Source organism: Colletotrichum paranaense, assembly GCF_030867605.1.
Source record: "Colletotrichum paranaense strain IMI 384185 chromosome Unknown Scaffold_12.1, whole genome shotgun sequence".
In the NCBI taxonomy this organism is placed as follows: Eukaryota; Fungi; Ascomycota; class Sordariomycetes; order Glomerellales; family Glomerellaceae; genus Colletotrichum; species Colletotrichum paranaense.
Window position 1 is genome coordinate 350,889 of NW_026848970.1, and position 24,558 is coordinate 375,446.

General features: G+C 54.3%; 9 protein-coding genes across 9 annotated transcripts; 4 read left to right on the forward strand and 5 right to left on the reverse strand.

Moving 5' to 3' along the window:
- Nucleotides 1–619: 619 nt before the first annotated feature.
- Nucleotides 620–1,941, forward strand: CPAR01_13033 (branched-chain amino acid aminotransferase; the record flags this gene model as incomplete). Its single annotated transcript, XM_060497287.1, has 2 exons — nucleotides 620–848; nucleotides 917–1,941. The coding sequence occupies 2 exons, from the start codon at nucleotides 620–622 to the stop codon at nucleotides 1,939–1,941; spliced, it is 1,254 nt and encodes a 417-aa protein (XP_060343680.1).
- Nucleotides 1,942–2,724: 783 nt separating this feature from the next.
- CPAR01_13034 (NADH:ubiquinone oxidoreductase 11.6kD subunit) lies at nucleotides 2,725–3,228 on the reverse strand (the record flags this gene model as incomplete). Its single annotated transcript, XM_060497288.1, has 2 exons — nucleotides 2,725–2,800; nucleotides 2,963–3,228. The coding sequence occupies 2 exons, from the start codon at nucleotides 3,226–3,228 to the stop codon at nucleotides 2,725–2,727; spliced, it is 342 nt and encodes a 113-aa protein (XP_060343681.1).
- A 669-nt stretch (nucleotides 3,229–3,897) lies between these two features.
- Nucleotides 3,898–8,951, reverse strand: CPAR01_13035 (DNA replication factor Dna2; the record flags this gene model as incomplete). Its single annotated transcript, XM_060497289.1, has 5 exons — nucleotides 3,898–6,678; nucleotides 6,727–7,221; nucleotides 7,269–7,364; nucleotides 7,416–8,852; nucleotides 8,904–8,951. 5 exons carry the CDS (start codon nucleotides 8,949–8,951, stop codon nucleotides 3,898–3,900), a joined length of 4,857 nt encoding a protein of 1,618 aa, XP_060343682.1.
- Nucleotides 8,952–9,727: 776 nt separating this feature from the next.
- CPAR01_13036 (uncharacterized protein) lies at nucleotides 9,728–11,311 on the forward strand (the record flags this gene model as incomplete). Its single annotated transcript, XM_060497290.1, has 3 exons — nucleotides 9,728–9,765; nucleotides 9,807–9,869; nucleotides 9,919–11,311. The coding sequence occupies 3 exons, from the start codon at nucleotides 9,728–9,730 to the stop codon at nucleotides 11,309–11,311; spliced, it is 1,494 nt and encodes a 497-aa protein (XP_060343683.1).
- An 828-nt stretch (nucleotides 11,312–12,139) lies between these two features.
- Nucleotides 12,140–13,996, reverse strand: CPAR01_13037 (uncharacterized protein; the record flags this gene model as incomplete). Its single annotated transcript, XM_060497291.1, has 1 exon — nucleotides 12,140–13,996. The coding sequence occupies one exon, from the start codon at nucleotides 13,994–13,996 to the stop codon at nucleotides 12,140–12,142; it is 1,857 nt and encodes a 618-aa protein (XP_060343684.1).
- Nucleotides 13,997–15,017: 1,021 nt separating this feature from the next.
- CPAR01_13038 (cytochrome P450) lies at nucleotides 15,018–16,915 on the forward strand (the record flags this gene model as incomplete). The annotated part of the gene is made up of 3 exons (XM_060497292.1): nucleotides 15,018–15,340; nucleotides 15,417–16,690; nucleotides 16,791–16,915. 3 exons carry the CDS (start codon nucleotides 15,018–15,020, stop codon nucleotides 16,913–16,915), a joined length of 1,722 nt encoding a protein of 573 aa, XP_060343685.1.
- Nucleotides 16,916–17,968: 1,053 nt separating this feature from the next.
- CPAR01_13039 (uncharacterized protein) lies at nucleotides 17,969–20,777 on the reverse strand (the record flags this gene model as incomplete). The annotated part of the gene is made up of 2 exons (XM_060497293.1): nucleotides 17,969–19,758; nucleotides 19,814–20,777. 2 exons carry the CDS (start codon nucleotides 20,775–20,777, stop codon nucleotides 17,969–17,971), a joined length of 2,754 nt encoding a protein of 917 aa, XP_060343686.1.
- A 1,900-nt stretch (nucleotides 20,778–22,677) lies between these two features.
- CPAR01_13040 (uncharacterized protein) lies at nucleotides 22,678–22,959 on the forward strand (the record flags this gene model as incomplete). The annotated part of the gene is made up of 1 exon (XM_060497294.1): nucleotides 22,678–22,959. A coding segment is annotated over one exon (282 nt), but the record flags the coding sequence as incomplete, so codon positions are not given.
- A 387-nt stretch (nucleotides 22,960–23,346) lies between these two features.
- Nucleotides 23,347–24,021, reverse strand: CPAR01_13041 (uncharacterized protein; the record flags this gene model as incomplete). The annotated part of the gene is made up of 1 exon (XM_060497295.1): nucleotides 23,347–24,021. The coding sequence occupies one exon, from the start codon at nucleotides 24,019–24,021 to the stop codon at nucleotides 23,347–23,349; it is 675 nt and encodes a 224-aa protein (XP_060343688.1).
- Nucleotides 24,022–24,558: the final 537 nt, after the last annotated feature.

The window sequence follows — 24,558 nt, forward strand, 5'->3', positions numbered from 1 at the left end:
CCACCTTCTGATCGCAGCTTAGGGGAAGCACAGAAGACACTGAACCAATTGGATGGCTGACCTAAGCTACGGAGAAGGTCTTCCATTTGGGACAGCTTGGCTCTATACATAGGTACCTGGTAGGTTTCCTTACATCATCCCCACCATCTTGAAATCAGTACCTGACAGGTACGTATTGCGTGCTGACCATGCTGCCATGCACCTGCTGCACCTCAGATAGCGGGACGCTTCCGGAGCCGGGACCCTGAACGAACAATTTTGGATCTCTGGATCTGGCGGCGCATGGAAAGCAACGGCTTAGAAGTCCGATAACGCTCCGAAATCCTGACTCTTGCCGCACCCTACACGCCATCCTCAAATTGCGCCCTTCGCCCTACTACACTTGTCTGTCCTTTATCAAGCATTGGATTGGTCAATTGGTTCACCGTTGACCGCAATTGAGGATTTGGTATCTCGGTTTCCTTTTGCAAAAGAGTCACACTCGCTCTCCCATCTTTGAGTATTTATCTGAGCATCTTTGTTCCTGTGTTTTAAGGTTTTGAGAAAATCCTCAACCTCCTCCTTTTTTCTTCACTTTCTGCTTTATACCCAAACCAAAACACCAAACAGACCGATCGCCATGATGCGCCAGTTCTTCCCCCGCGCCGCCGGCGCTCTCAGAGTCCCCCGCAGCTCTCCCAGATTAGCCACCGCATGGCAATCAGCAAGACTCTACAGCGTCAAGCCCGCCGCCGCCTCTGCGGCCAAGCCTCTGGGCCTCGATGCCTCAAAACTCACCATTGAGAAGACAAAGACTCCCGGAACGCTGGGCAACCCCGAGGAGCTTGTCTTCGGCCGCAAGTTCACTGGTCAGTCAACTGCCTCCTCTCCCAACTCCCCATCACTCAATGTTGCAATTGCTGACCGTTTATCGCAGACCACATGCTCACCATTGAGTGGAATCAAGAACAGGGCTGGCTCGATCCCAAGATCGTCCCCTACCAGAACCTCTCCCTCGACCCCGCGACCTGCGTCTTCCACTACGCCTTTGAGTGCTTCGAGGGCATGAAGGCCTACAAGGACAAGTCCGGCCAGGTCAGGCTCTTCCGCCCCGACAAGAACATGGCCCGCCTCAACAAGTCCGCCGCCCGCATCGCCCTGCCCACCTTCGAGCCCACCTCCCTCATCGAGCTCATCTCCAAATTCGTCAACCTCGACAAGCACTACATCCCCGACGAGCGCGGCTACTCCCTCTACCTCCGCCCAACCATGATCGGCACCCAAAAGACCCTCGGCGTCGGTCCCCCCGGCTCCGCCCTGCTCTACGTCATCGCCTCCCCCGTCGGCCCCTACTACCCCACCGGCTTCAAGGCCGTCTCCCTCGAGGCCACCGACTACGCCGTCCGCGCCTGGCCCGGCGGCGTCGGCGACAAGAAGCTCGGCGCCAACTACGCCCCTTGCATCGTGCCCCAGCTCGAGGCCGCCAGCCGCGGCCACCAGCAAAACCTGTGGCTCTTTGGCGAGGAGGAGTACGTCACCGAGGTCGGCACCATGAACATGTTCGCCGCCATCAAGAACAAGGAGACAGGCCAAAAGGAGCTCGTCACCGCCCCTCTCGACGGCACCATCCTGGAGGGCGTCACGCGTGATTCCGTCCTGTCTCTCGCCCGCGAGAGACTCGTGCCCGAGGGCTGGATGGTCTCGGAGCGTAAGTACACCATGAAGGAGCTCGACGAGGCGGCCGAGGAAGGCCGCCTCATTGAGGCCTTTGGTGCCGGTACCGCTGCCATTGTCAGCCCTATCCGCACCATTGCCTGGAAGGGCAAGTCCATCAACTGCGGTCTCACCGAGGCCGAGGAGTCTGGCGAGATCACCCTAAGAATTAAGGGCTGGATGGAGGCAAGACAGTATGGCGACGAGGAGCACGAGTGGAGCTACATTGCTCCGGATGTTGCTGCATAAATTTGGTTGTCAGCACGGCATGTAGACTTGTAGATATCCAACTGGAAAGCGTGCAATATGATTGTTAAAAAGAAAAAGGCTGGATTTCAATTTTGGTAGTGAATGAGTTTGGCATCGGCGATAACCCACCGCCCTCCTTCTATGATTGATTAGATTCATTTCTTGGGCTACATCAATCCGTGTTGAAACGACGGCCAAAGGTTCGATAAGAACAAGTAGCTTACCAGAAGAGGTCACATTAGTAGCTTTCCTCAATATTCACTTGCTAAAGCTCCATTGGCGCCATTGGATGTCTTCCTCGCTATACACACTCAACAATATCAAATGCTGAGTTTCGAGGTATTGTCACGAAGCTCCGTAGCCCTATGCCATGCGTCATCAATAGCAAATCTAGTCATTGCAGAAGGCTCACGAAGATCGAAAGGCCCTCACGGGGTTGAGTAAAAAAAGGGCGGTGAAAAAAAAGGAAAGCTAGTTCAAGGGCAGGTCATATACACTTTTCCCCAGGGAAATAGAAAGAGACACCGTCGCCGTGAGAAGTTATCGGCAGCGAGCTTGCTTTCCCCTTCTGTGGAAATATTTCTTTCTCTCCCTGTTTCTCCGCTCCATCCTTTCTCTAGAACATCATCTTCCATCCTCGCGGCTCGGTTTTCCTTGTGTCTTCCGTTCCGTTCCTTTCTAAGGTGATATGTCTCTCAAAAAACCAAGCTCCAGGTAAAGAAAAAAGTTGATTCAGTGGTTTGTTCATGGCAAGTGGTCGCAGAAATTGGCTTTTTTTCCATTTCACTTCTCGGGGTCCGGCAGGATGCCCTCCTTTTCTAATCTCCGCCTGGCCTCCTCGAGGGCCCAGGTATCGAGTCTGTAGTGCGGGCAGGTAATGTTAGCCACAGATCAAACAATCCTAATGTCTAAATTGCCTCATCCCGGCACAACCGATATTGAGAGCACCCTGAGCCTTTCAAGTTCTATTCGATGCATTCCATATCGACGGATCTATGCGGCGGAAGGAGTGGCCACTCACGAAGTATCAGGCTTGAAAGCAAGGACAACGCCAGTGGCGATGATGCCTCCGCAGAACAGGGTGTAGAAAGGCGTCTCCCAGCCCTCCTTCTCGTACTTCTCACCGGGCTTGACGCCCCAGAGCCAGCCAGAAGGGGGATCAAAGTCGGAACCGCCACCAGCGCGACGGGCCGTTACGGAGAAAGCCCTCGTGGTCGGGGCAGCGGCCGCAGAGGTCTTGATGGCGCGGGCGGCGCGGATGGCCGCGGTCGGTCGTATCGCCGTCATCGTCGGGTCGGGAAGAAAGGTAGTTTCCTTTTTCGAGAGAGGAGCGAGTGGAAGGTAAGGACGTCTCAATTGACGTATTTTCGGTGATGGGTGAGGGGCGGATGGGGGTTGCGTTCGCGGGCGCGCGGTACTTCGGCTGTTGAGTCGTTTGGCACTCACGGGTGAGGTTGTTGGATTGGAGTTGGATTCTCGGACCCATGTCGGGATCGTTAGTCATCTAAGATCACGTGCTCATTGCCGACTCCACCCGATCCGCTGCCGCTTCGAGCAGCTGAACCCCGGCAAGTGCTTGCCTCTTTCGTCATTCAACGGGATGGTCCTGAACACTGACGGAAGCATTTGATGGCGTGAATGGGTTCCGTAGTTATTGTTGTTCTGATGTCAAGTTGCGTCAGAACCTCTCCGTTGAGATCAAGTTACTGAATTGTTGCTACATCTCAGCGACCATCTAATTGGTGGACAGCTCTTAGGCGATTTCCTCAAGAACCATGATTTGCAGAGTCTCGTCATGATTTGGTAATTATGTGAAATGCCATTATTGAGTTGACCTATAATTCTCTCCTTTGTCAACCCTTCGACGTCCTGAATTTCCGTCTTTGATAGTCCAACTAACGCCTAACATCTCATAATCCTAAACCAATTGCCGATACTCCAAACCGTGCGATATCCTCAATAAGCACCGTTCGTCATATCGTTAAGTATATCCCTGAGAATGACTTTATCCTTCATAAGTACCTTTTCTCCAATTCTCGCCCGCTTAGGCCCCGTTCCAAGGTTTTCTTTCCCCATGGCTAGCTTTGGGGTCTTTCTTGGACTGACGCCCTTTCTCGGACTGGTGTTCTTCTTCACCTTCATCGGAGACACACCACTGGCTGTTAACTGCGTCGCCGTGTCGTCAAAATAGTGGTTATCCAATGCGTCAGGCGGCAAGTCATATATCCAATCCTTCTCTTCCATGAGGCCGATGAACTTGCTGAGCATTTCGTCCTTTCCGCTACCCTTCAAGGTGCTCTTGCTTCCGACTACGAGTAGCTTGGTTTTGGCGCGAGTGAATGCAACGTTGATACGTCGCCAATCCTTCAAGAGTTCACCAATGCTGCAGCTCTCGTTACTCCGAACCAAGGAGAGAATTACGACATCCTTGTCTCGTCCTTGAAATCGGTCCGCGGTGTGCATTTCCACGCCCACATGTCCGCGAAGGCCATGCTTAAGCAGAGATAGTTGAGAGCGGTAGTGCGTCATCACTCCGATCTCCCCATCGGGTACACCTATTGTAAGCAGGCCCTCGACGAGTTGAACTACAATACGTGCTTCAGCCGGGTTGACAATCCGATTGCCCTTTGCCTCTTCTCTCGTAAGGGGCTGAATGGTATCAGTGTTGACGAACCTGACTCGAGCCTCGCTGTCCAGCAAGTCTCGGAGCCAGCAGCAGTTTTGGTTGATGGAAGTGCATACAGACTTCGGAGTCCCTAGTCTGAGCGTCGATGCCGAATCGTAGTGAAGGCTCTTCAGCGCATTCATGTTGGGCACATCAAGTTTCTTGAACCGAAGTTCCTCAGTACCACACCGCAGTCTCCCTTTGTAGATCAAAGTGTTGCTGAGAGTCATGATATCCTCGCACATACGGTATTGGTGCTCCAAGTTGACCACCGAATCCGGATGGGTGTCGGAGAGAAGCTTGAACAAGCTCACATCAAGCCCGCCTTCTCGGGCCTCTTCATTTTGGACTAGAGGAGGAAGCTGATTGTGATCACCAACAAGTACAAACGTCTTCGCCATCCTGATTGGTCCAAGACAAATAGGCAGCGTGATTTGAGAGGCCTCATCAACAATGCAGTAGTCGAAGGTGCGTTCGTTGAAAAGAGCATGGCCAACGCCGAGACAAGTGGTGGCAACGATGGGCGTGTCGTGCCACGCCTCCTTAATCTGCTCAAAAGAGTTCATAGGTTGACCAGCTAGGATAGCAAATTGCTGGACTTCCGGGTGGACCTTAGCTGGAGCGCCAAGTCTGAGAACCGGGGTTTGGTCATTCTTTAGCTTCAGGAGAATGTTGTCGACTGCAGTGTGTGTGTAAGAAGTAAGAAGGACGCTTTTGCCCTGAGAGACCAAGGCCCGAATGATGTGTGCAATGGTGGTCGTTTTCCCCGTGCCAGGCATGCCAAGAACTAGCGCATAGTCTTGTGCACTCATCACCTTCTCGATCGCTCGATGCTGGTCGACATTCAGAGATTCCCGATCGGCTACAACGTATTGCGTGGGTGCTGCTTTGAATCTCGGGGGTACCAAATCCACCACAGCGCGGCGGATCTCTCGAGACCCGAAGACGCCTTCCGCCATGATCTGTACAAGGTTGTTTCGGACTGTGGCCATGCCATTGCTGAACTCGTCCTTATCAAGACGATAGCGGATTGGCGCTTCCTTGATCTTGCCCTGAGATTGATCCGCGGTGCAGCCCTCAGGGGCGACCTCCATGATGCTAGCAAAAACCTGGTTGTCGTTTTCGTCAAAGCCAGGCTGTTTGATGCGGGCGTTGTGTAGGCGTCGGTCGACTGCTACGCTGATTCTCTGTTTTCGAACAGAAGTAACGTAGCCCAAGGCGAGAGCAAAGTGGCCCTGTTCATCGGAAACAACTATAGGTTCTCCAACATTCAACTGTGACTCTAGGAAAGAATGGCCTGGAGTTGCAATTCGCTTCACGAACGTGTAGTTGAACCGGTTGATCTTGGAGGTGCCCAAGTCCTCAGACGTTGAGCCCTCTTCAATGATGACGTCAGAATGGCATCTTCCCACTTTCTCTCGGTCCTTGCTGACCATCGTCCAGAGTTCTCTCTTCAGCTTCTGTGTCTCTTTCTCCTCTTTCGTCAACAGATTCTCCCATTTGAGGAAGAACTTTTGGTGCTTTGGCGTAAGGTGCTTGACAACCTCGTCGAATTGCTTGTCCATGCCACTCGTCTCTCCATCGCCGTCGTCGGCGAGCTTGTGGTAAATGAAGCAAGACGTCTTCGCATAGCACTTTCCACACATGTTCTTGCTCCTCTTCATAGGAGGCAGCTGAACACTCCGCTCTCGAATATGACAGGCTAGTTGATTTCGCTGCATGATCATATGGCGTAGCTCGTGTCGGATGGTGGGAATGCGCATTGTTTGCGACGTTTCCATGTAGTAGAGAATGCCATAAACGATGTTCAAATCGTAACGATCGGAAAGCAACAGGTTATAGAGCGCAGTCTGCGCCATGTGATTGCTGTTGGCATGTTTGCCCGTTTTGACTTCGAATGGGACTGTCAGCGTTTTGGTATCCTTGCCGTCCTCCAAGGTGATTTGAACGGTAGCATCGATGTTGCCCTTCAGTCCGTACATGGGCGACCAAACATGCTCCTCGACATCGAGCAGTTTGCTGACGCACATGCTGGCTTTCTTGCCATTGCGGTCGAGGACAACAGCATCGAGCTTTTGCTAACATTAGCGACTATCAGGAGAGAGGAAGATATGACATACATTCGGCTGAGAGGCTACAAAAGCCGTGGCCCAGCAGCTCAACTCCGTCATCTTCGACTGGAGATGTTCCCTAGCGATGCTGGTGCTGACTTTGATCTTGTACAAGTCCTCAATGTGCTTCTCCATGACTCTGTCAATGACACCACTGAGGTACCGAAGATCCCATTGATTCGCCATCAGAGCCTCTTGAAAGATTTCATGCAACATCGTTCCGTACACCAAAGGAGCAGTAGCCTCGCTAGTCGCTTTAACGCGGTCCTGTAGTACTGCTCGGCGCATGCAGCTAAATGAATCAGCCACGACGGTGGCCGATACCAACTGATCAGGGTGTAGGATCAAGATATTGTGAGAATCATCAATGATGCATTGTCCACTGGCTGAAAACGTTCCGATAACATGCACATATGCCTTTGCGTGTGCCGGCGTCTCGAACCAATCACCTCGAAGGTGGATCGTTTTCATGGCCTTGCTACCTTCCGCTTGAATGATGAGAATCTGGCCACACGTCAGCGATTGTTGTTGGATCAACTTGATCAACCTACCTTCTCTAATCGAGAAAGCCCGCGCTCGTCAGTGTATTCGTTTTCTAGGACATTGGTCACCAGATATCGCTGGATAGCTTTGGGCTTTTGGTTTGTCTACCTTCATCTTAGCGTTTGCTACCGTGGTATTCGTTGATTGGGACGTACAGCTTCCGCCGGCGAGGCTTGTGGCTTCTGGACCGATTGAGTCGCAGCGAGCTCTGCCGCATCGAAGTCGAAGTCTCCTCCAAAGTCGTCTCCAAAGGCATCGTCCAAGTCGTCTTGTCTAGGGACAGGTACACTTGTTGCGTCAAGATGCGTTTTTGCAGACGTCGGCAATTGGGAGGCCGTCGCTACTGCGCTTTCCAAAATATCCTCGGCAGCCTCGAAAATATCATCGTCCAAGTCACCGAACTCGTCCTCCAAGCCAGTGCTGCTCTGCTTGGTGGGTTGCACAGAAACAGGTGCGGGAGTAGGAGTGCTTGGCCTCGCCTCTTGTTTGGAGTTTGATAGACTGATGCTTGCTTCGAGCTCGAGGAAGGTGTCGTCATCAAACTCGTCAAAGTCGTCGAAGTCAACGTCTCCGTATTCAGACTCCGCCGAAGCCGCTTTCGTTTGCCGTTCCAGACCTAGATCCTGGGCGACACCGACATCAGAAGCATTTTCCGCAGGCTGTAGGCTCGGGGCTCGGGTTGTTTTCCTCGACGGTGAGAGCGATGTCGGCCTCGATGCGTTGGTCTTTCTCTTCTTAAGAGACGGGGACTCCATGTCTTGGTCGATGAATGGATCGAAATCCTCTGGCGGGCTATCTTCTTGCATGCTTCCCGTAACAGTGTCCAGCAGAGCTGTTACGAGTGAGTTCTTTGAACTATCGGTCGTCTCCCGCGTCAATGTGCTAGTAAACGAGGGCGCATCCGAGCGTTCAACTCTTCTCCTCTTTGGCCAGTTGAGGCCGCAACTGATTGCTCTTCGTAGGCTGCTGTCACCTGCCTGTGCAGGTGCCGTCTTGACATTCCGCGGAGATGAAGAGAACATGAGATTGGCGAGCGTGGGGTTCGTAAGACCGAGTGGCGTAACATTTCCATTGCTGCTAAGGGAGAATCGATCCCAGAGTTCCAAGGTCGGGTCTGCATGTGGCGATTTCAGTGCCTCACTAAGCTTCTTCACATTGACAGCAGGCGTGGTAGGCTTTTCGTTTTGTGCGGGGGATGATATGGGCGACGAGCTCCTGGCCCGTTTACGGCCTTTCCTATGCATCATTGGCGAAAGGGCAGCAGCGTAGTTCAAGTCGTTCTTGTCCCTCTCATTGTTCCACAGGATTCTTTCGGTTGGAGATGTTTGTGTTTTTTCTTCCTTGGGAGCGTTCGACGCCATCAGGTCGTGCCAGCTCAGCTTCGTCGATGGGGTGATAGCGATATCGTCTCGGGATTGGCAAACCCAATCTTCCGTTGCGGTGCCATTTTCCTGCTCGGCAGTCTCTGCCTTGACTCCAGTCTGGAACTGGAATTGATTTAGCTTGTTTTTCGTTTTGTCGGAGACGGGTGCCAAAGGTCGAGATGTTTGGGCATTCACTGGATTGCTCTTCGAACGTTGCCACGAGCGGTTCTGTAACAAAGTCAGCAAATATCGTATGGAGGGGTATGCTTTCCTATTGACCTTCGATGGGAGACCAACGTGTTCCGAGTATGACTTCTTGAGAGGCATATCGGCGGGTTCAGCTTCTCGAGTGCCGAAAACAAGAGATCGTGAACGTCGTCGCTAGTTCCAATCATGCCAGTGCAAGGGTGTGAAGAGGCAGTTGGGGCCCCTCAGGAAGTGCTAGAGTGGTTGTCCCTCGACGCGCTTGGGACGCGTTCTAGCTCCACGTTTGTTTAATACGCGTCGATGCACGTTCCCGGTAATATGTGGGGCATCTGGGGACCTGGCGGTGGGCGCGCAGGGCCATCGCCCCTGCAACGAACAAGTCCATCTCCGCCCACATCGACTTTGCACCTTGGGCAAGCGCAATTGAACCCACTGCGGAATGTCTTGCATTCGCATGTTGTGTGGAGCGGAAGGCAATGTCCCTGTCCGTGTATTTATACCTGAATTTTACAGTTGTAATTGCTTCGTCTCCAGTAGTATCCTGGCTAACGTTGAGGTTAGTACTTACTCAATGTTCCCATTCATCCCCGTGGTACACTCGTGTTGGAATGACTGGACTGTCAAATACTTAGACTACCAACTACACATGGTACATTCCTTTACACAACCACAGTTATTCAAGTGCAGAGGCGGCCTGGCCATCTTCTCTCCGTTCTATCCTGAAGGTCTATCATCTCTTGATAGATACTGCAAGCATCGACTGTATTGATGTCCCTCTTCGTTTCGTTTGATACAGAGTATCATGCGAGAAGGGGAATGCCCAATGACCAGATTTGGCGATACACCGGTGACACGGAATGGCGATACAGCGCGTGCTCCGGTGTCCCGAAGTCGACATGGAGAAACTCTCTGCCGATAGCCCGGGAAGCTCGGGGTGTTGTCTCCACTCTGCCGATGCAGGTGTGGATCCACTAGAGCTCCAACTGCCCACCTGAGAGCTCTGGCCGACTACGTCAGGACTCTCAAGAACACCAACAGGTGAGCCGCCTCTAGAAGGTTGACCATACCATACCACCACAAACCTCAGCAATCGATCTGACGCCAACTCAGTCGCTCGACTCTCTCCGGCCTTTCATAGCTTCGCCTCATATCTGTCGGGTCAATTGAGACCTGGCTGTGAAGCCAATGAGATGGCGTTCCCCAACTCCAGCGACGACAATGGCTACGACCTAGACATCGTCGGGTCCCCGGAATACCAGATTCCACCGCCGCAGCTCACACTCCTGCAGCGCCTACTCTTCCGCAATCCCGATAACTACTCTAACAATGTGAAAGCGATGCTCGACACCGCTGCAGCAGGCATGGGCCGCCAACCCACCCAGGATGAGGTCAACGTCCTCAGCCAACTAGCCTACAAAGAAGCCGCAACCGCGGCATGGACTGTCCCCGTCACCGTTGCGTTGGCCGGCTTCTTGACATGGCAAACCCGCGGCACCTACCGCTTCCCTTTTTGGCAACCCAAGTTTATCAAATTCACTCCCGATGCCTTTCCAAGTGCCTCTAGGCCGCTTCTCCAGGGTCGTCTGGCGAACCGCGCATGGCACAATACAAGATTTACGGCCTACTTCCTCCTCACCAGTCTCGGCATCGCTCCTTTTGTCGCCTCATATGCCACTTCAGTGGCCATGGCATCCGCCGCTCGAGATGAGCGCCTCAACCAGTTCCGCAAGGACATGAAGCCGGAGAGGCTGGTCCAGATGACGGCCGACAAAATGCCAGCCACCGCCTTGAAGCGCCAGCGCCAGCGAACTGCGGAAGCCATCAGCCAACTCGAAAAGTCGCTGGCCGCGTTGCCCCAGTCGGATGAAAAGATCAGGGAAACAACTCCGCTCATACAGAAAAGGATTGATGAGTATCGCAAGATACTGGCCCACATTGATGCAATCCTCGAGAGGAGGGGCGAAGGCAGCGCTGGGGACGACGGGTCAGCGCAGAACAGGGACTACGAGACACTCTCTGCTTCGAGCTCTACGGGAGGGTACAGTTTACCCTCGGAATCCAACTACTCTTCTCCGACAAGCTACTCGAGAGATCCGCCATCTTCCGAGGGCCGATCAGGATGGGGCTCGGGCCAGCAGAGCTCTCCCCAGCGAAGCAGCAGCAGATCCTCAGACGACTTGGACTATGATGATGCATCACCTCTTTCGCCCGCCGCGAGAGCCCAGTCATCATCACCCTCTAGCACCGGCTCAGCGTGGGATCGCCTGCGGCAAGCCTCGAGACAGCCTCCGCGAGCTTCTGGGAATGCCAACCAGAGCCAACAGGAAGAGGCTAAGGGTGCCGATTACTATGCGTACGATGCCGCTGAAAAGGAGAGGAATGCGGAGAAGGATAAGGCCCAGGCCGAGTTTGACGCAATGCTCGAGCGGGAAAGAAGAGGTAACGCGGGGCAGGGCAGTGAGCGGAATAGCCGATGGTGATGTGTACCTCTGTTACATGTAATGACACGTTATTTACGGTCGAGATTGTAGAGTGATTGTTGTAAGGTCATGCTTGTGTATACCTGTATTAACATAAGCGTACTCCAACCTGTATCATTTCCTTAGGCTCCCTCACGCCGCAAGTTTGCCAGAGGGAGGAGAGGTATACAATTGATCCATAAACGTCGAATTGTCACCAAGGCTCATGACGTGGCGGGGAATGTCCTCGTTTGAATTGCCCCGCGCCCATGGGTCACGAGTTCGACTCTCGTGAAAAATCACTAGCACCGATACAACTGAGGAATAGTACGTAAGGAGTGAGCCTGGTGATTTTCGTAGGCCCCCCGTGAGGGGGGCTGAGCTTTTGCATTCTTATCCCTTTTTCTATATGAATTACGTACTTTTTCCTTTCTTCCACTGATTCTTTCATTGATTGGAATAATATAATTCCCCTTCCGCGCGATGGTCGAGGTGAGAGGAGGGAAGCGGGTACGGGGGATGTGGTAGGGCGGCGATGCGGCGTGGTAACTGGAGATACGTATTAAATAAGAGAACAATTGTTTTAGACGACAACGAAGTTTCTGTGGCGAATGCCATGAAGCGATTGTTGCTTGGTGATCATTGCATATCTATGTAGATTTGACTGTATTCTAAACTCTGTCCGAGTCCTATGTACGGCCCGGTCATATTAAGACTATACGGGTATTTTTTTCTCGACTATGGCTAATCCCTTTCCCCCTAACTTTTCCCTTCTCCGTGTCTTTCCACTGATCCCTTGTTCTCGACTATCAAAACTCCCCGAAATCTGTCTTTCTATTTTTCCAACCCTCAAAACGTAAAATGCGTCGGCCGCCAAAAGCTCGGATCCCATCGATGCCACGCCGCCGTCTTGGGCGGCGTCTTACTCCACCACTCCCGGAACTGCGGCGCGCCAACCTCGTCCCCGAACCGCTGCGCAAGCCTCGGCATAAAGGTACTCATCGACATCCCCGGCGTCAGCAACCCATCGTCCGTCTCAGCAAAGCTGAAATGCGACGCCCGCGCCCTCCAGCCCCTCTTCTCCGCCGCCGCCGCCACGGAGGCCGCGACCTCGTCTTGCTCCGCCTCCCCCGGGACGGTAGTAGCAAACTCGGCCACGGCGCCCGCGAGCCCGACGTAAAACGAGTCCGACGCGTCCGACGCCTTCGCCAGAGAGAAAACCCGGCTCGTCGACGACCGGGCTGCGTCCCGGAAGGGCATCACGTGGAAGCGGTAGTTGGGACGGTAGTAATCCCTCCTGGAGTACTCGTGCCAGACGCATGCCCTCCCGCGCGGGTGATCGCACCCGACGCCGCGCATGCTCAGGGAGCGGCTGCTAGTGCCCCTTAGAGGATCCGGGAAGGGGGTGCCGGACCAGCACGGCAGGGCGGCGGAGTGGTGGTACGACTTGGACCAGCGGAAGTCGAATACTTTGAGGGCCTCGAGCTCGTTGCTGCCCGCGACGAAGTGATCCGAGCCGTAGGTTAGAAGGGACGAGTGCGTCTCAAAGGGCTGGTACATGTCGCGGTAGAGGACGTCGTATGGAGACGGGGTGCGGATGTCGAGGAGGCGGATAGTGCCGTCGTCCCAGGCGCTGAGGAGGAGGTTCGTGTGACCTGCGCCTGCGGGGCCCGGGTTCACGGGCTGGATGGCGCGGACGGTCTGTTTCTTTTCCGTGTCGATGCCGCGGGAGGCGAGGAGGGAGTGATTTTTGGAGGCGAGGTTGAGGGTGAAGCCTGAGGGTGTGACGGTGAGGTAGCGAATCGGGTCCGTGTCGTTGGAGAGGGCGCAGACGATGGTGTCGTTGTTGAGGGCTTTTGCAGAGTGAACGAACTGCTTCCTGTCGCCCTGGCCTGGGACGTTAAAGGTCTGCGAGTCGAGCGGGAGGGCGGCGGTGGCGGCCCCGGTCTCGTCTGCGTCCAAGGAGAAGAGACTAACGGTGGCGCGGTTGCCCGCGATCACTGAAGTCTGGTTCGGTAAGGTGTCAATGGACCCGATAGACGTCCAAGTGGTAGCCTCGAGACCTCCAGTGGGCGTGGGAATCTTAAAGGTCGAGAGAGCCTTGCCGGCGCTACCGGGGGCCGCCGACACGAGGTGCAAATCCCCATTTGCCCTGCCGACGAGGAGACCCAGCTTCCCATTGGGCTCGGTCAGGTGGATGGCGGTTACATCACCCACGCCCGCTTCGTAGCCGTTCGTCTTGCCCTCCATACGGAACCAGGCGTCGGACTCGCCGCGACTGTTGTGAGGCCTGAAGCGGCCCACGACGTCCTCTCCAGCGCCCCACGTGGCAAGCTCCCAGCTCTTGTCAAAGACGAGGCGAGCATCGATGACGGGGTAGAAGGGACGGCCGGCGTTAGTGAAGCCCGTGAAGTAGTTCCCGTCCTGGCGGCGGTCGTCCGTGTAGGCGGTCGTCTGGAAGGCCTTCATGTCCCATGCGCGGGCCTGACGGGTGAGGGTGTTTGCCAGCTCATCCCATTTGGGCGGAGTCTTGCCTAGTGGCAGGGAGTGCAGGGGAAAGCAGGTCCTGACGAAGGTGCGCCAACCGTCCTCGTTGAGGAGGGAGTGCAGGTGTTTACACGACGATGCCAGGCGGGCTACATCGCGTGCGGTTCTGAGATGGGAGACGATCTCCAAGACGATGTCGTCTGGGAGTTGGTCAAACATTTCTTCTTTGGTTTTCAAGAGTCTCTTCTGAAGACTCTCTTTATTTGGTTTGATGGTTGGTATCTGAGTGACATGGAGTGTAAGAGGGATGCCAACTGAGATATGATGAGAGAGGGATAGGCTCGGAGAGAAGGGGGCTTGGTGTTGAGATATCCGTACTGACGAGTGAGATGTGTATGTGATGGATGTGAAAAGTGACAAGGGAGTGGACAAAGTCTTCTAGCTAAGGTTGTGTGGGTAATTTCGTGAAGCAACTCGTACAAGAAACCTAGTTCCAGACCATGTATTCTTCCTGTATAAATATATCAAAAGTCTTTCATCAAATCCCGGGGACGGCAACAACCGAAAGCTATTGAAAGAGTGGTAAGAAATTGGTTGACGTTGAAGTTGTCAGCCAGCTCCACATACAAAGTACAAAAGAGTCACAGTGACCAGGCACCGTGCAGTGGCAGCCTGGAGTCAGGCCCTGTTAGGATTGGTCGGTTTTGTCTATGACACCACAGAGGCCCCCGGTAGTTGCATGTAAAGCGGCTACGGCGACCGTAAGCTCAGGGCGTGTTTTTAAGGTAGATGGCCAGTCTGCTCACACCCCATGGGTAGGTCATGGATGCGTGTACGTACCTTGGGCCTGGTCCGAGTTCATGAGACACCAAGTGACAAATGCAGTTGACCCCGCTGTTAGTGCAGGTCAATGACAACTCAGAGCAATTCCCAGATAACACTGGCGAGGGAAGTGATAAGCTCGACGATAACAATCACTTTGACTTCCTCTAGACTGGCTATGAGTCGGGCATAGGGCGTACTTGTCACTCGAGGCCCAGTTGCCGGATTTTCGAATGATTGCTACTATTTGTTTTATATTCGGGCTTGACCGACCTCAACACCTCGTCTCAATAGACGAAGGAGTCTAACTCGTTGACTTACACGAAAATCCCGGAGCTAGATCGCCGAATCGCACAGGAAATCAACTCACCCTTTGAATATATGAGTTAAAACATACCAGCAAGCTTCACTTACCAACATGGGCTTCAACTTGGTTCCCGTCGCAATTGCAAGCGCAGCAGCATGGCTACTCTACACCCTCATCCTACAACCACTCTTCCTTTCTCCCCTGTCCAAGATCCCGGCTCCACACTGGTCATGTCACATCTCCCCCCTCTGGATCTTATACACGCGGAAATCCAACCGCCAAAACCGCACTCTTCACAGAGCACACCTCAAGCTCGGCCCCGTCGTGCGCATCGGGCCCAACGAGCTCAGCGTCGACGGCTACGATGCCCTCAAGACGGTGTACCAGGGCGGCTTCGAGAAGGACCAGTGGTACTCCATCTTTAACAACTACGGGTGAGTCTACTTACCGGCGATCATGGGATATCTCAGTCACAAGAGAGAGCTGTCTGTTGCTAAACTACGTTCATAGCGTCCCAAACATGTTCTCGACACTCGCCTCAAAACCTCACTCCCTCCGCAAACGCATGGTCTCAAACGCCTACGCCAAATCCTTCATCCACGCCTCGGAACCCGCCAAAGCCCAAGCCCGCGCCATCCTCTTCGGCCGTCTCCTCCCCTTACTCTCCGCCTCATCATCCAGACACACCAAGATCACCAGCACCGACATCGACACCGGCAGCAGTAGCACCAGCAACCCCGGACCCTCCCCCGGCGCCGGCATCGACGTCTTCTCCACCTTCCTCGCCTCCACAATGGACTTCATAACAGCCTACACCTTTGGCCTCCGCAACAGCACAGATTTCCTCCGCAAAAAGGCCTACAGGGACCACTGGCTCCAACTCTACCTCGCGCGCGCGAGCCACGGCTTCTGGCCGCAGGAGACCCCGCGGCTGAACGCGCTCGTTACCCGGCTGGGGATGGGGCTGTGGAAGCTGTACCCGTCGTGGGTGGACGACGCCAACGCCGAGATTTGGGCTTGGAACTGGCGGCTCTGCGAGGGGGCGAGGGAGTACGTTGGTGGTAATCAGAAGGAGGGGGGAACTGCTGCTGCAGAAAAAGGAAAAGGTCAAGAAGACAAAAGAGACGTAGCGGACGAACCAGTCGTCCTCTGCGCAATGGAAGCCGGCATCGAAAAAGAGCGCCGCGTAAACGGGCAAGACTCCATCCTCTACCCGACGACAATCCTCCAAAAGAATGAATCAGTCGCCTCCGAAATCCTAGACCAGGTCCTAGCAGGCCAAGAGACGGCGGGGATAGCACTCACCTACCTCGCCTGGCACCTCTCCCGATCCCCAGGCCTCCAAAAGTCTCTCCGCCAAGAACTCCTCACCCTCTCACCAGACCTCAAAATGCCAATAAACGCAACAGAAACAAACGCAGCTTCTTTACCCGGCTCCCTCCCCGACCCAAAACACGTCGACGCCCTCCCCATCCTCCACGCCGTAATAATGGAGACCCTCCGCCTCCACGCCCCGATCCCCGGTCCGGAACCCCGCCAGACCCCACACTCGCATCCGCCCTGCCGCCTCGGCGACTTCCACGTTCCCGGCGGCGTCCGCGTCGCGGCGCTGGGGTACACCCTCCACCGCAACGCAGCCGTCTTCCCGGACCCGGAAGTCTGGGATCACACCCGCTGGCTCGCGTGGAACACGAGTGAGGCGCAGCGGAGGGAGATGTTGCGGTATTTCTGGGCTTTCGGGAGCGGGGGAAGGATGTGCGTTGGGTCGAATTTTGCAATGAATGGTGAGCCTTCCCGTCATGTCTGGTCAAACTCATCTTCTTGTGCCAGAGAGTTCTGCCTTTACTGACTTGTTTCACTACTCTCCAGAGATGAAACTCATAGCCGCAGCAATCTGGACGAATTTCACGACGCATGTGGTTGATGATACGGGTATCGAGCAGGATGACACTTACACGGCGCGGCCCGTAGGCGAGCGCTTGATTCTACGATTTGAACATGTAGAGTAAGAAAATGTTGGGAGCGGTGGTTTAACATCTAATGACATGCTTCAGAATCGCTGGCTGATTCGGAGGGAGCACTAATGGAAAGAGGTTTTTGGAAAGTAAAAAGGTCCAGCTTTCCTGGTGGTGACCTCCCCGAGTCGCTTATATCATTGATCATATGTAGGGAGGGCTGGTATGTTCCCAAGGTGAGTTATTTTCCTCTCGAGAGCGCTTTGAAAAACACCGGTATCCCGTCTTTGGACACCAGTCACGAATCAACGCAGACGTGAACCTGTACCTGGCCTTAGCTGAAGAGCCAACGGCTGGATATATACTGTAGTTGTTCATAAACCAACTCCATGTCGCGGGAAATCGTTTATACATTCCATCAAGCGCAACGAGTTCGTCAGGAATAAGTAGTCACAGGGACAATGCCGCGGCATTTGAAAAATAAACAATGTAAAGTAAGAACCGAATCGAATTATTCTCTATTTTCTATGCTAGATGTAGGTTAGTAGCTTAGTTCAGATCTCGCAGGTTCAGCAACAAGGCAAACATCTCTCAGAGTCAGCACTCCCCCTCATAGCCTACAATCAATCACAAGCATGCAAACTGCGTCGTCATACCACACGTGCAAATGTACTCACCCTCTACAACATGGCCTATTTTCCACACGAGACACTTAGAGGTGCGCAAGGCAGTGCCTCATCCCATGTGCCGGCCATGCTGTCCTTCATATCAGGAGCTGCGCTTAGTCTTACATCATTACCTTGGGAAACACTTGACAAAATCACGCACCAGGCTATGTATGCGATCATCCACAAGCCGACGCGGAAGGCGAGGCTGTCCTTCCATCGGAAAGAGACAACAAACGCAGTATCAAATTGCTACCTATTCAACAAATCGCTGCAACGTCATACGGCAAAGTTAGGGAACGTGAAAGTATAGCTGGATGACCCGAAAACCATCAAACCGAAAAAAAAACTTTACGCCAACAGAATGCCGGTCTAGTGCTGTTTTTTTTTTGCGTCATGACACACCAATCACTCACTCTCGTACCGGCCACTCTGCAACATTTTATGCCGCTTCGCCTCCGGTTTGCTTCACATTAACAGGCTCGACGTCGGCACCCTTCTCGAGAGTCGCCTCGACCACAGGCTCGCCAGCAGTATTAGCCGCCAGGGTCTTCACGACCTCCTTCGGCGCCTCAGCCCCATCTTCAGCTTCCACAGGCTTAGGAACCTCAGCCTCGGCCACTCCCGCAGTCTCTGCAGCAGGTTCCGTAGTGGCGGGCACCTCGGGTGCTTCCGTCTTGGCCGAGACGACTTCAGGCTTGATCTCCTTGGTCTCTGCAGCCGTGCTGGCGACCTCGGGAACCGGCTCCTTGGTGGGTTCTTCTTTGGAACCGTCGTCGACCTCTAGAACACCGCTATCGCCAATGCTCCAGCAGATTCTGAGAGGAGAGAATGAGAGTGTAGGTCCGGACTTGGCCTCAACGGCTGCGGGAGCTGGGCTCTTCGCCGCCGGAGCCCTACGCTGGGGACCACGAGCACGACCTTTCCTAGCATCAGCGAGGGGCGCCTTCTCCTTCTCCTCAGCAACATCCGCCGCAGGGGGTTCTTCCTTCTTCGGAGCTGTAGGTCCCAACTGAAGGCGCTTGTTAAGGTCAGACAAGAAACCGGCCTGGAGCGCTGCGATCTTGCCTCCGGCAGGTTTGCCAGGAATAGCTGGCTTCTGCTTGGGAGCAGAGTCTTGCTCCTTGGAGTCGACGCCGGAAGGAAGGGTCTTGGTAGGGCGAGCAGGAATCTGAGGTTTTGACTTCTCCGAGACAGCCGGCTTAGCCTTATCCTCACTTGTCGAGTTCTGTTTTCTTGGCCGCTCAGGAATGGAAGGTGGTTCTGCGGTAGCGCTCGATTGTGAACCCTTCTTCTGCGGGCGTGCTGGCACAAACGGCTTTTCTACCGGGGACTCATCCTTTGGCTCAGGTGTGTCCACGATAGCCTCGTGCATGGCGCTTTCTGGCGTATCCTCCCAGACGTCGCGACTGGGAAACCGGTTCGACATGATCGGGCGAGCCTCTTCCTTCGCCTTCTGGAGAGCGGCAGGCACTGGCTTCATCTGCTTTGCATCTACCCCACGGCCTTCCTGCTCTGCGAGTTCTTCTTGTCTGCGCGCAAACTCCAAGGCGGGGTTTTCTGTGGGAAGTTCGGAACGGCGTCTGGAGGAAGGTCGTTCTGATTCTGTGGGCTCCGGGGTCGAAACTTCGGCGGTATAGTTGACGCTATCAGGGGCGTCCTCCCAGACGTCCTTGCTTGGGAACTTGTGACGAGGCTTCGAGCTGGCTGCCTCGGCCTCAGACTTCTTGCCCTCCGGGCGCTCCTCGTCGAAGAGTGGCTCGTACTCTTCAACATCCTCAAGTGGGGTGTGTACCAGGTCGGTTTGTGACTGGTTGTTGTTGTAAATACTAGTGGGTCGACTTGTGGGACGGTTCGGCTTCTCCATCTCAAAGGCACTGCCGGAGCGCTCTGGTGGGGGCTCAACAGCGGGCTGGAGGTCGTACGGGTGGACGTCTCCTCCAGACTCGTCTTCGGCCAGAATAGGTGCGTTGTACTTGTTCTCGTGTCCAGGGTCGTGCGACACGAAACTCCTGCGGCGGTTGTGAGATTCGTCGACGTGGACGATACCGTCATCGCTTCCGGCAGCATTGTCCGGAGAAGACACAGAAACCTGAGGATGAGAATCCTTCGAAGGACTTTGAGGAGACTTGATGCGCTGAAGTTCAGGGGAGGAGATGCGAGAGGTGTACTCTGCAGAAGCCTGGTATCCAACTTCCTCGCTGGGGGTGCCAACATATGAAGCGGAGGTTCCTGTTCAAGTTAGTGACTGCCTCTATACTCGTGGAATTATGTTTGCACGACTTACCCATGCCAGAACCACGACTGTGGGTCTCCTTGACAATCTTGTTCAGATCCGTGCTGCTCATGGCGTAGTCGTTTTGGCGATCGTGGAGAGAAGGCTTGCAGTCCTTCTTCAGGAAATCTGGGTGCTTGTCGTACCAGGCCTTCTCAAACTTGTCGGTGGGCAAAGCTGTGCTGTGGCCATGAAGACCGTAACTGCCAGGAGGGAGCTCGTTGAAACCACGCGAGCTGTGCTTGCGGGAGTGGTTTCGCGGAGTTCCCGACCTGAGGCTCTCGGGAGCAGCGCCAGAACCAGGAGCAGGAGAAGGAGCCTGGACGTCACCCAAGTGGGGGTTCATGGGAACACGCTGGCCAATCTCGGGGATGCCATGCTCCTCATCGCCGTAGGCACTCTCTGACTTTTGAGACAGGGCACTCGAGCTGGCCTTCTTCCTGAGACTGCTGGGTCTGGTGTCGTCACTGCTGGGCTTGCCAATGCCAAAGGAGGCAGCCTTATCCGAATCGGTGCGGGTCACTGCCATAACTCTCTGTTTGGCACTCTGAGCCGGAACAGTGGGCTTAGGAGCGTGAAGCTTCAGATCTTCCGCAGCGAAGCGGGTGTGTTCAGGAGATGAAGGTGCCTTGGGAGGCGGCTTGACAAATCCATCGTTGATGGCATCGTATTCGTTACCCTCCTCACCAACGGAAGGCATAGACACGCTACCGGGGCGGTGATGGATGGGGTCGTGAGAAGAGAGGAAGCCATTGCTCGGCGAGGAACGAGTAGCCTTGGGGCTCTTTGAGAAAGGGCTCTCGTTCAGTGGAGAGGGCGCATATCGATCGGGATTCGGAGAGACGGAGCGGTCGAAACGCTTGATGGGACGAGGAGGGATTTTGGGGAGAGACGAAGTGTTGGTGTTCTCCTCCTTATCCTGACTCCTAGAAGGTCGGGGAGGGATAATCGGTTGTTGTACTGATGCGGTAGACATTTTGACTGTGTAGTTTGTCGAATACGTAGAAAAGAGAAATACAACGACTTGCAGCCGAGTTGAAGATGATCGGGGGTGCTGCTGGGTGTAGTAGTCGGGGCTGGACGAGCTTTTGATCTAGGCGCGACTAAGAGGGCGCAACAAGTAACAGGGAGCCTAGAGAGCGCGGAAGCTGCAATTAGTACATGGATTTGAGGCGGTGTGTCAAAGCAAAGAGCAGAACGTGCTCCCTTCCCCCTTGTTCAGGCGATTGGTGTGTATTCTGTAGCCGCCTTGTTTTCTAGTGTGGGTGGCAGCTGAAGGCGAGATAACAAGACTGGAGAAAGTGGAATAGGGTGAATTTAACAGGCAAAACAAGACAGGCAGGAGCGGGGAGAGAAGACAAGACAAGACAACACAAGCACCGGATGGGCGACCGGAAGAATGCAGCCTTGCTGGGAACAGCGGGTTTGAGTTTTGACGCTCAATCTTTGTTGATAAGGTAAGTGATTTCCCGATGATAAGACGGTGTCATATCACGAGTAAGGTAAGGTACACGAGGGAGGCTTTTGCACCACAAGCAGGTAAAAGCCTCCAGAGAGCTCCATTACAGGAGACTCGCACACACCGAAAGATGGTGATAGCTGAGTCCGCCCCGGCTGAAAAAGCGCAAGGTGGGCCTGCCTGCCCTGTCCTTCCCCAACACCTGCATCAAGCAGGGCGATGGTTATGGTTTTGGTGGTGGTGTGCTGACAATGTGCAGCAAAGCATTGGACGACCACTTGGAGGAGGAAGAGGAGGGTTGTGTGGGCGGAGGAGTAGGGATACCAGTACGGAGTAGTAGCAGTAAACCAAGCTCAGCAAACCGGGGGAAGGGTTGTTGATTGCCGTATGGTGCGGGAGAGGGAGGGAGGGAAGTCCGGTGGGAAACCAACAATGACGAGTGCGGTCTGGCAGGACGGAGTCCACTTACAGCTTCCTAAAGGTGAGAGATAAGAGATAAGGTGAATTGAGGTGGTGGGAGTGAGACCCTAAAGAGCTGGGCTATTCCGTGATGCTGTGTGGAATTGGTGTTATCGTAACGCTCGCGAGGTGAAGGGCAAATGGAAGATGGTGAGAGAGTTGATTTGTATGCTGAGTACACACATTGAACAGATGATATGACGAGTAAATCCAGGGGTGGGCAGCAAGCAGGAGAAAAGTCACCTTGGCCCTCGAGCTTTTATATTCTGGCTTGACGAAATCAGCTGGTTCGGTGACGGTGCTGCTGCCCTCTCTCAGCCAGTCACGAGCGACGTATTCCATGGCACAAAAGCAGGGATGCTCGATGCCGGTCCAGCGAGAAAAGCAGGAGAACATGTACACGAGTACCTCGAGTACCTGGCCGTCGAGTTGACGCTGTGCCGGCGATGCGCACTTTGGTGGCACTCTTTGCATTGAAAGCTGCAGGTTTGAGGGCTTGCTGTCATACAGTAAGTCTCCTCCCGTATTGGCACAGTACTGAATGATCTGTTTTTGGGGAATCCACAGTACCCCGCCATTTGCCCACTAATGCATCATACGGCATGCGCTGGAGACTGAGGTGCTCACCTCGAATTGTAGTGTAAGTTGCAATAATCAAAGTCGAAGTCTTTTTTCTTACCTCCCCACGAGGTCGTGTACTTGTACGAAATGTACGAATACCTACGATACCTCCCATCCAGCAAGGTACCTTTTTTTGTCTTCAACGTCAGGGGACGACCTTCCTCTCAACGATACGAACGGCAAGCTATTACCTACCTACCTTACGGACCAGACAAAGCAACATCGCGTCCAGGAAGCAGCTAGCTGATATGAGCAAGAAGTGAGTTGTTCTTTTCTGTTGACTCGCTTTGTTTGCTGTTACTTTCAGACAGGAACACTTCAACCGACTGCTCCAGGGCCATCGGGAAGAAAGTTGACCAGGAAACTCTCCATCATCCCACCCCCAATCGATCGATCGAACCAAGCGTCCTTCCAACCCAGATCCACGTCTACTCTTATTGCAGCTGCCACTCTGAGAGAGGCGTCAGAGGCTCAATTGAGTGTGAAGATCCCAGCACAGGACAGCACCAATTGCGTTCAAACCAGTCTACAGACCTGGTTGAGATTCAACGACTCGCCAAATTCGCCGGCCGTCCGCAAACCCGCTTCCAAGGATTCCGAAGCACTCAACTACAAATAGCACCAAAAGACGGGGAAGGGGAAAACACAAAAAAAGGGCACTGTGACTGTGGATTCCCTCGGCCGTCACCTGCCAACGCCTCGACCAGATCAAACGTGCTCTGCTTCCCATTTGTGTGTGCTCGCGTCAGCGTCGAAATCTAGAATCAGCAACGCGAAACCTATCTCGTCCCGAGTCACCTGCGCCCTGGGAATGTCCATCTGGGACACGGGGGGTTCCTTCGTTCCAGTCTTCCAACAGACACGACTTGGCGCAACGTTCACGCACATCCGGCCACCTTGCATTCTTCTTCACCACGTTCTAATTTCAGAGTCACTCTCTGTATGACCTGGGACCACACACACACACACATCAAAAATCAACAACATTGCTTCTTCCCCTGGCTGCTCAAACGTCCAGAGGCAACAAAGACATGGCCAGCTTCCCGTCCTCTCGACAAGTCGACCCTGGACTCATCCAGCGGCGGGCAGGGCAGCCGGTCCCAGGATACCCACCGTGGCCCTCGCCCATAGTGGACGGCATCTCCACAGGGCGTCGTCTGGTCCAAGGTCGAGCCCGCCTGCGCCCCAATCGAAACTGTCCACTGAGAAAAGTTCGAAAAGTCACCCGCTGACCATGGCCACCAACCCCCCAGGCGTCCAGCCTCAGGCGGGCCAGACCCGGGGCATGGGCGGTCCCGAGAGCAGGTACCTTCTCTATTTCGTCAAGTACCTTTGCCAGGAACCGGATGCGTGAACCGGGAAGAGAGGCCCAGCGAGATACCTGGACCTTACCGGACCATATTGCGTCTTTGGCTACCAACACAACAAGTCTACAGTGCGCCTCGACTCGCCCTAAAAGCCTTTGACCTCTTCCCGCCCCCGAGAGTCCAGTGTCATTGTCTCCCAAGACCAGCCCCACCTCCCAGACCACGAGATGCTGCAAGCTCTGCATGGAAAGGGCACCGGCCTGCAGCTGGCCAGACGACGGTGCCTCGTCCGTTTGGATCTCGATACAACATTTCCCACACAAACACATGCCCAAGAGAGGGAGCCGTTTTAGACAACCCTGCCAATGGACCATCGTGATCCCTCGCAATACTCTCTCACAGTCTCTCTGTTCAGTCTGTGGTTCATATACTAGCTTACCCTGTATTGCACCACACTGTTATTCTCTGGAATACGTACTCATCTCTCACCGCAACAACTAGAGACATGATCCATTTAATTGGATTTTCCGGCTTCTCGGACTGTGACTGCGGGCGCTTGTCCAGGAGCATCACTTGGATCTAAACGGCATCGCCTCTCGGGCTTCCATCTCTGGCAACTCGGAAGCATCTGGACGGGCGCCGGAGCGCATGCGGGCATGCTCGAGGGATTTTCTCGGGGCGGCATTTCTCAATTGCCTTGGTCCTCGGGCCATGAACAAATGCCTCTCCTACAATCGCTTAAACATTGAGAGCTGGCTTGTGTCGGACGCTGTCTCCGACGGCCTCTGACGGCCGCTGTCACGGTCTTGGCTCCCTCCCACCGTTCGCGCTCAGCCCGGCTCTTTTTTTCAGACGGCCAAAACGCTCCCTTTTCCGTCAGAATTACGGATGTCTTTCAATTGACGACATCC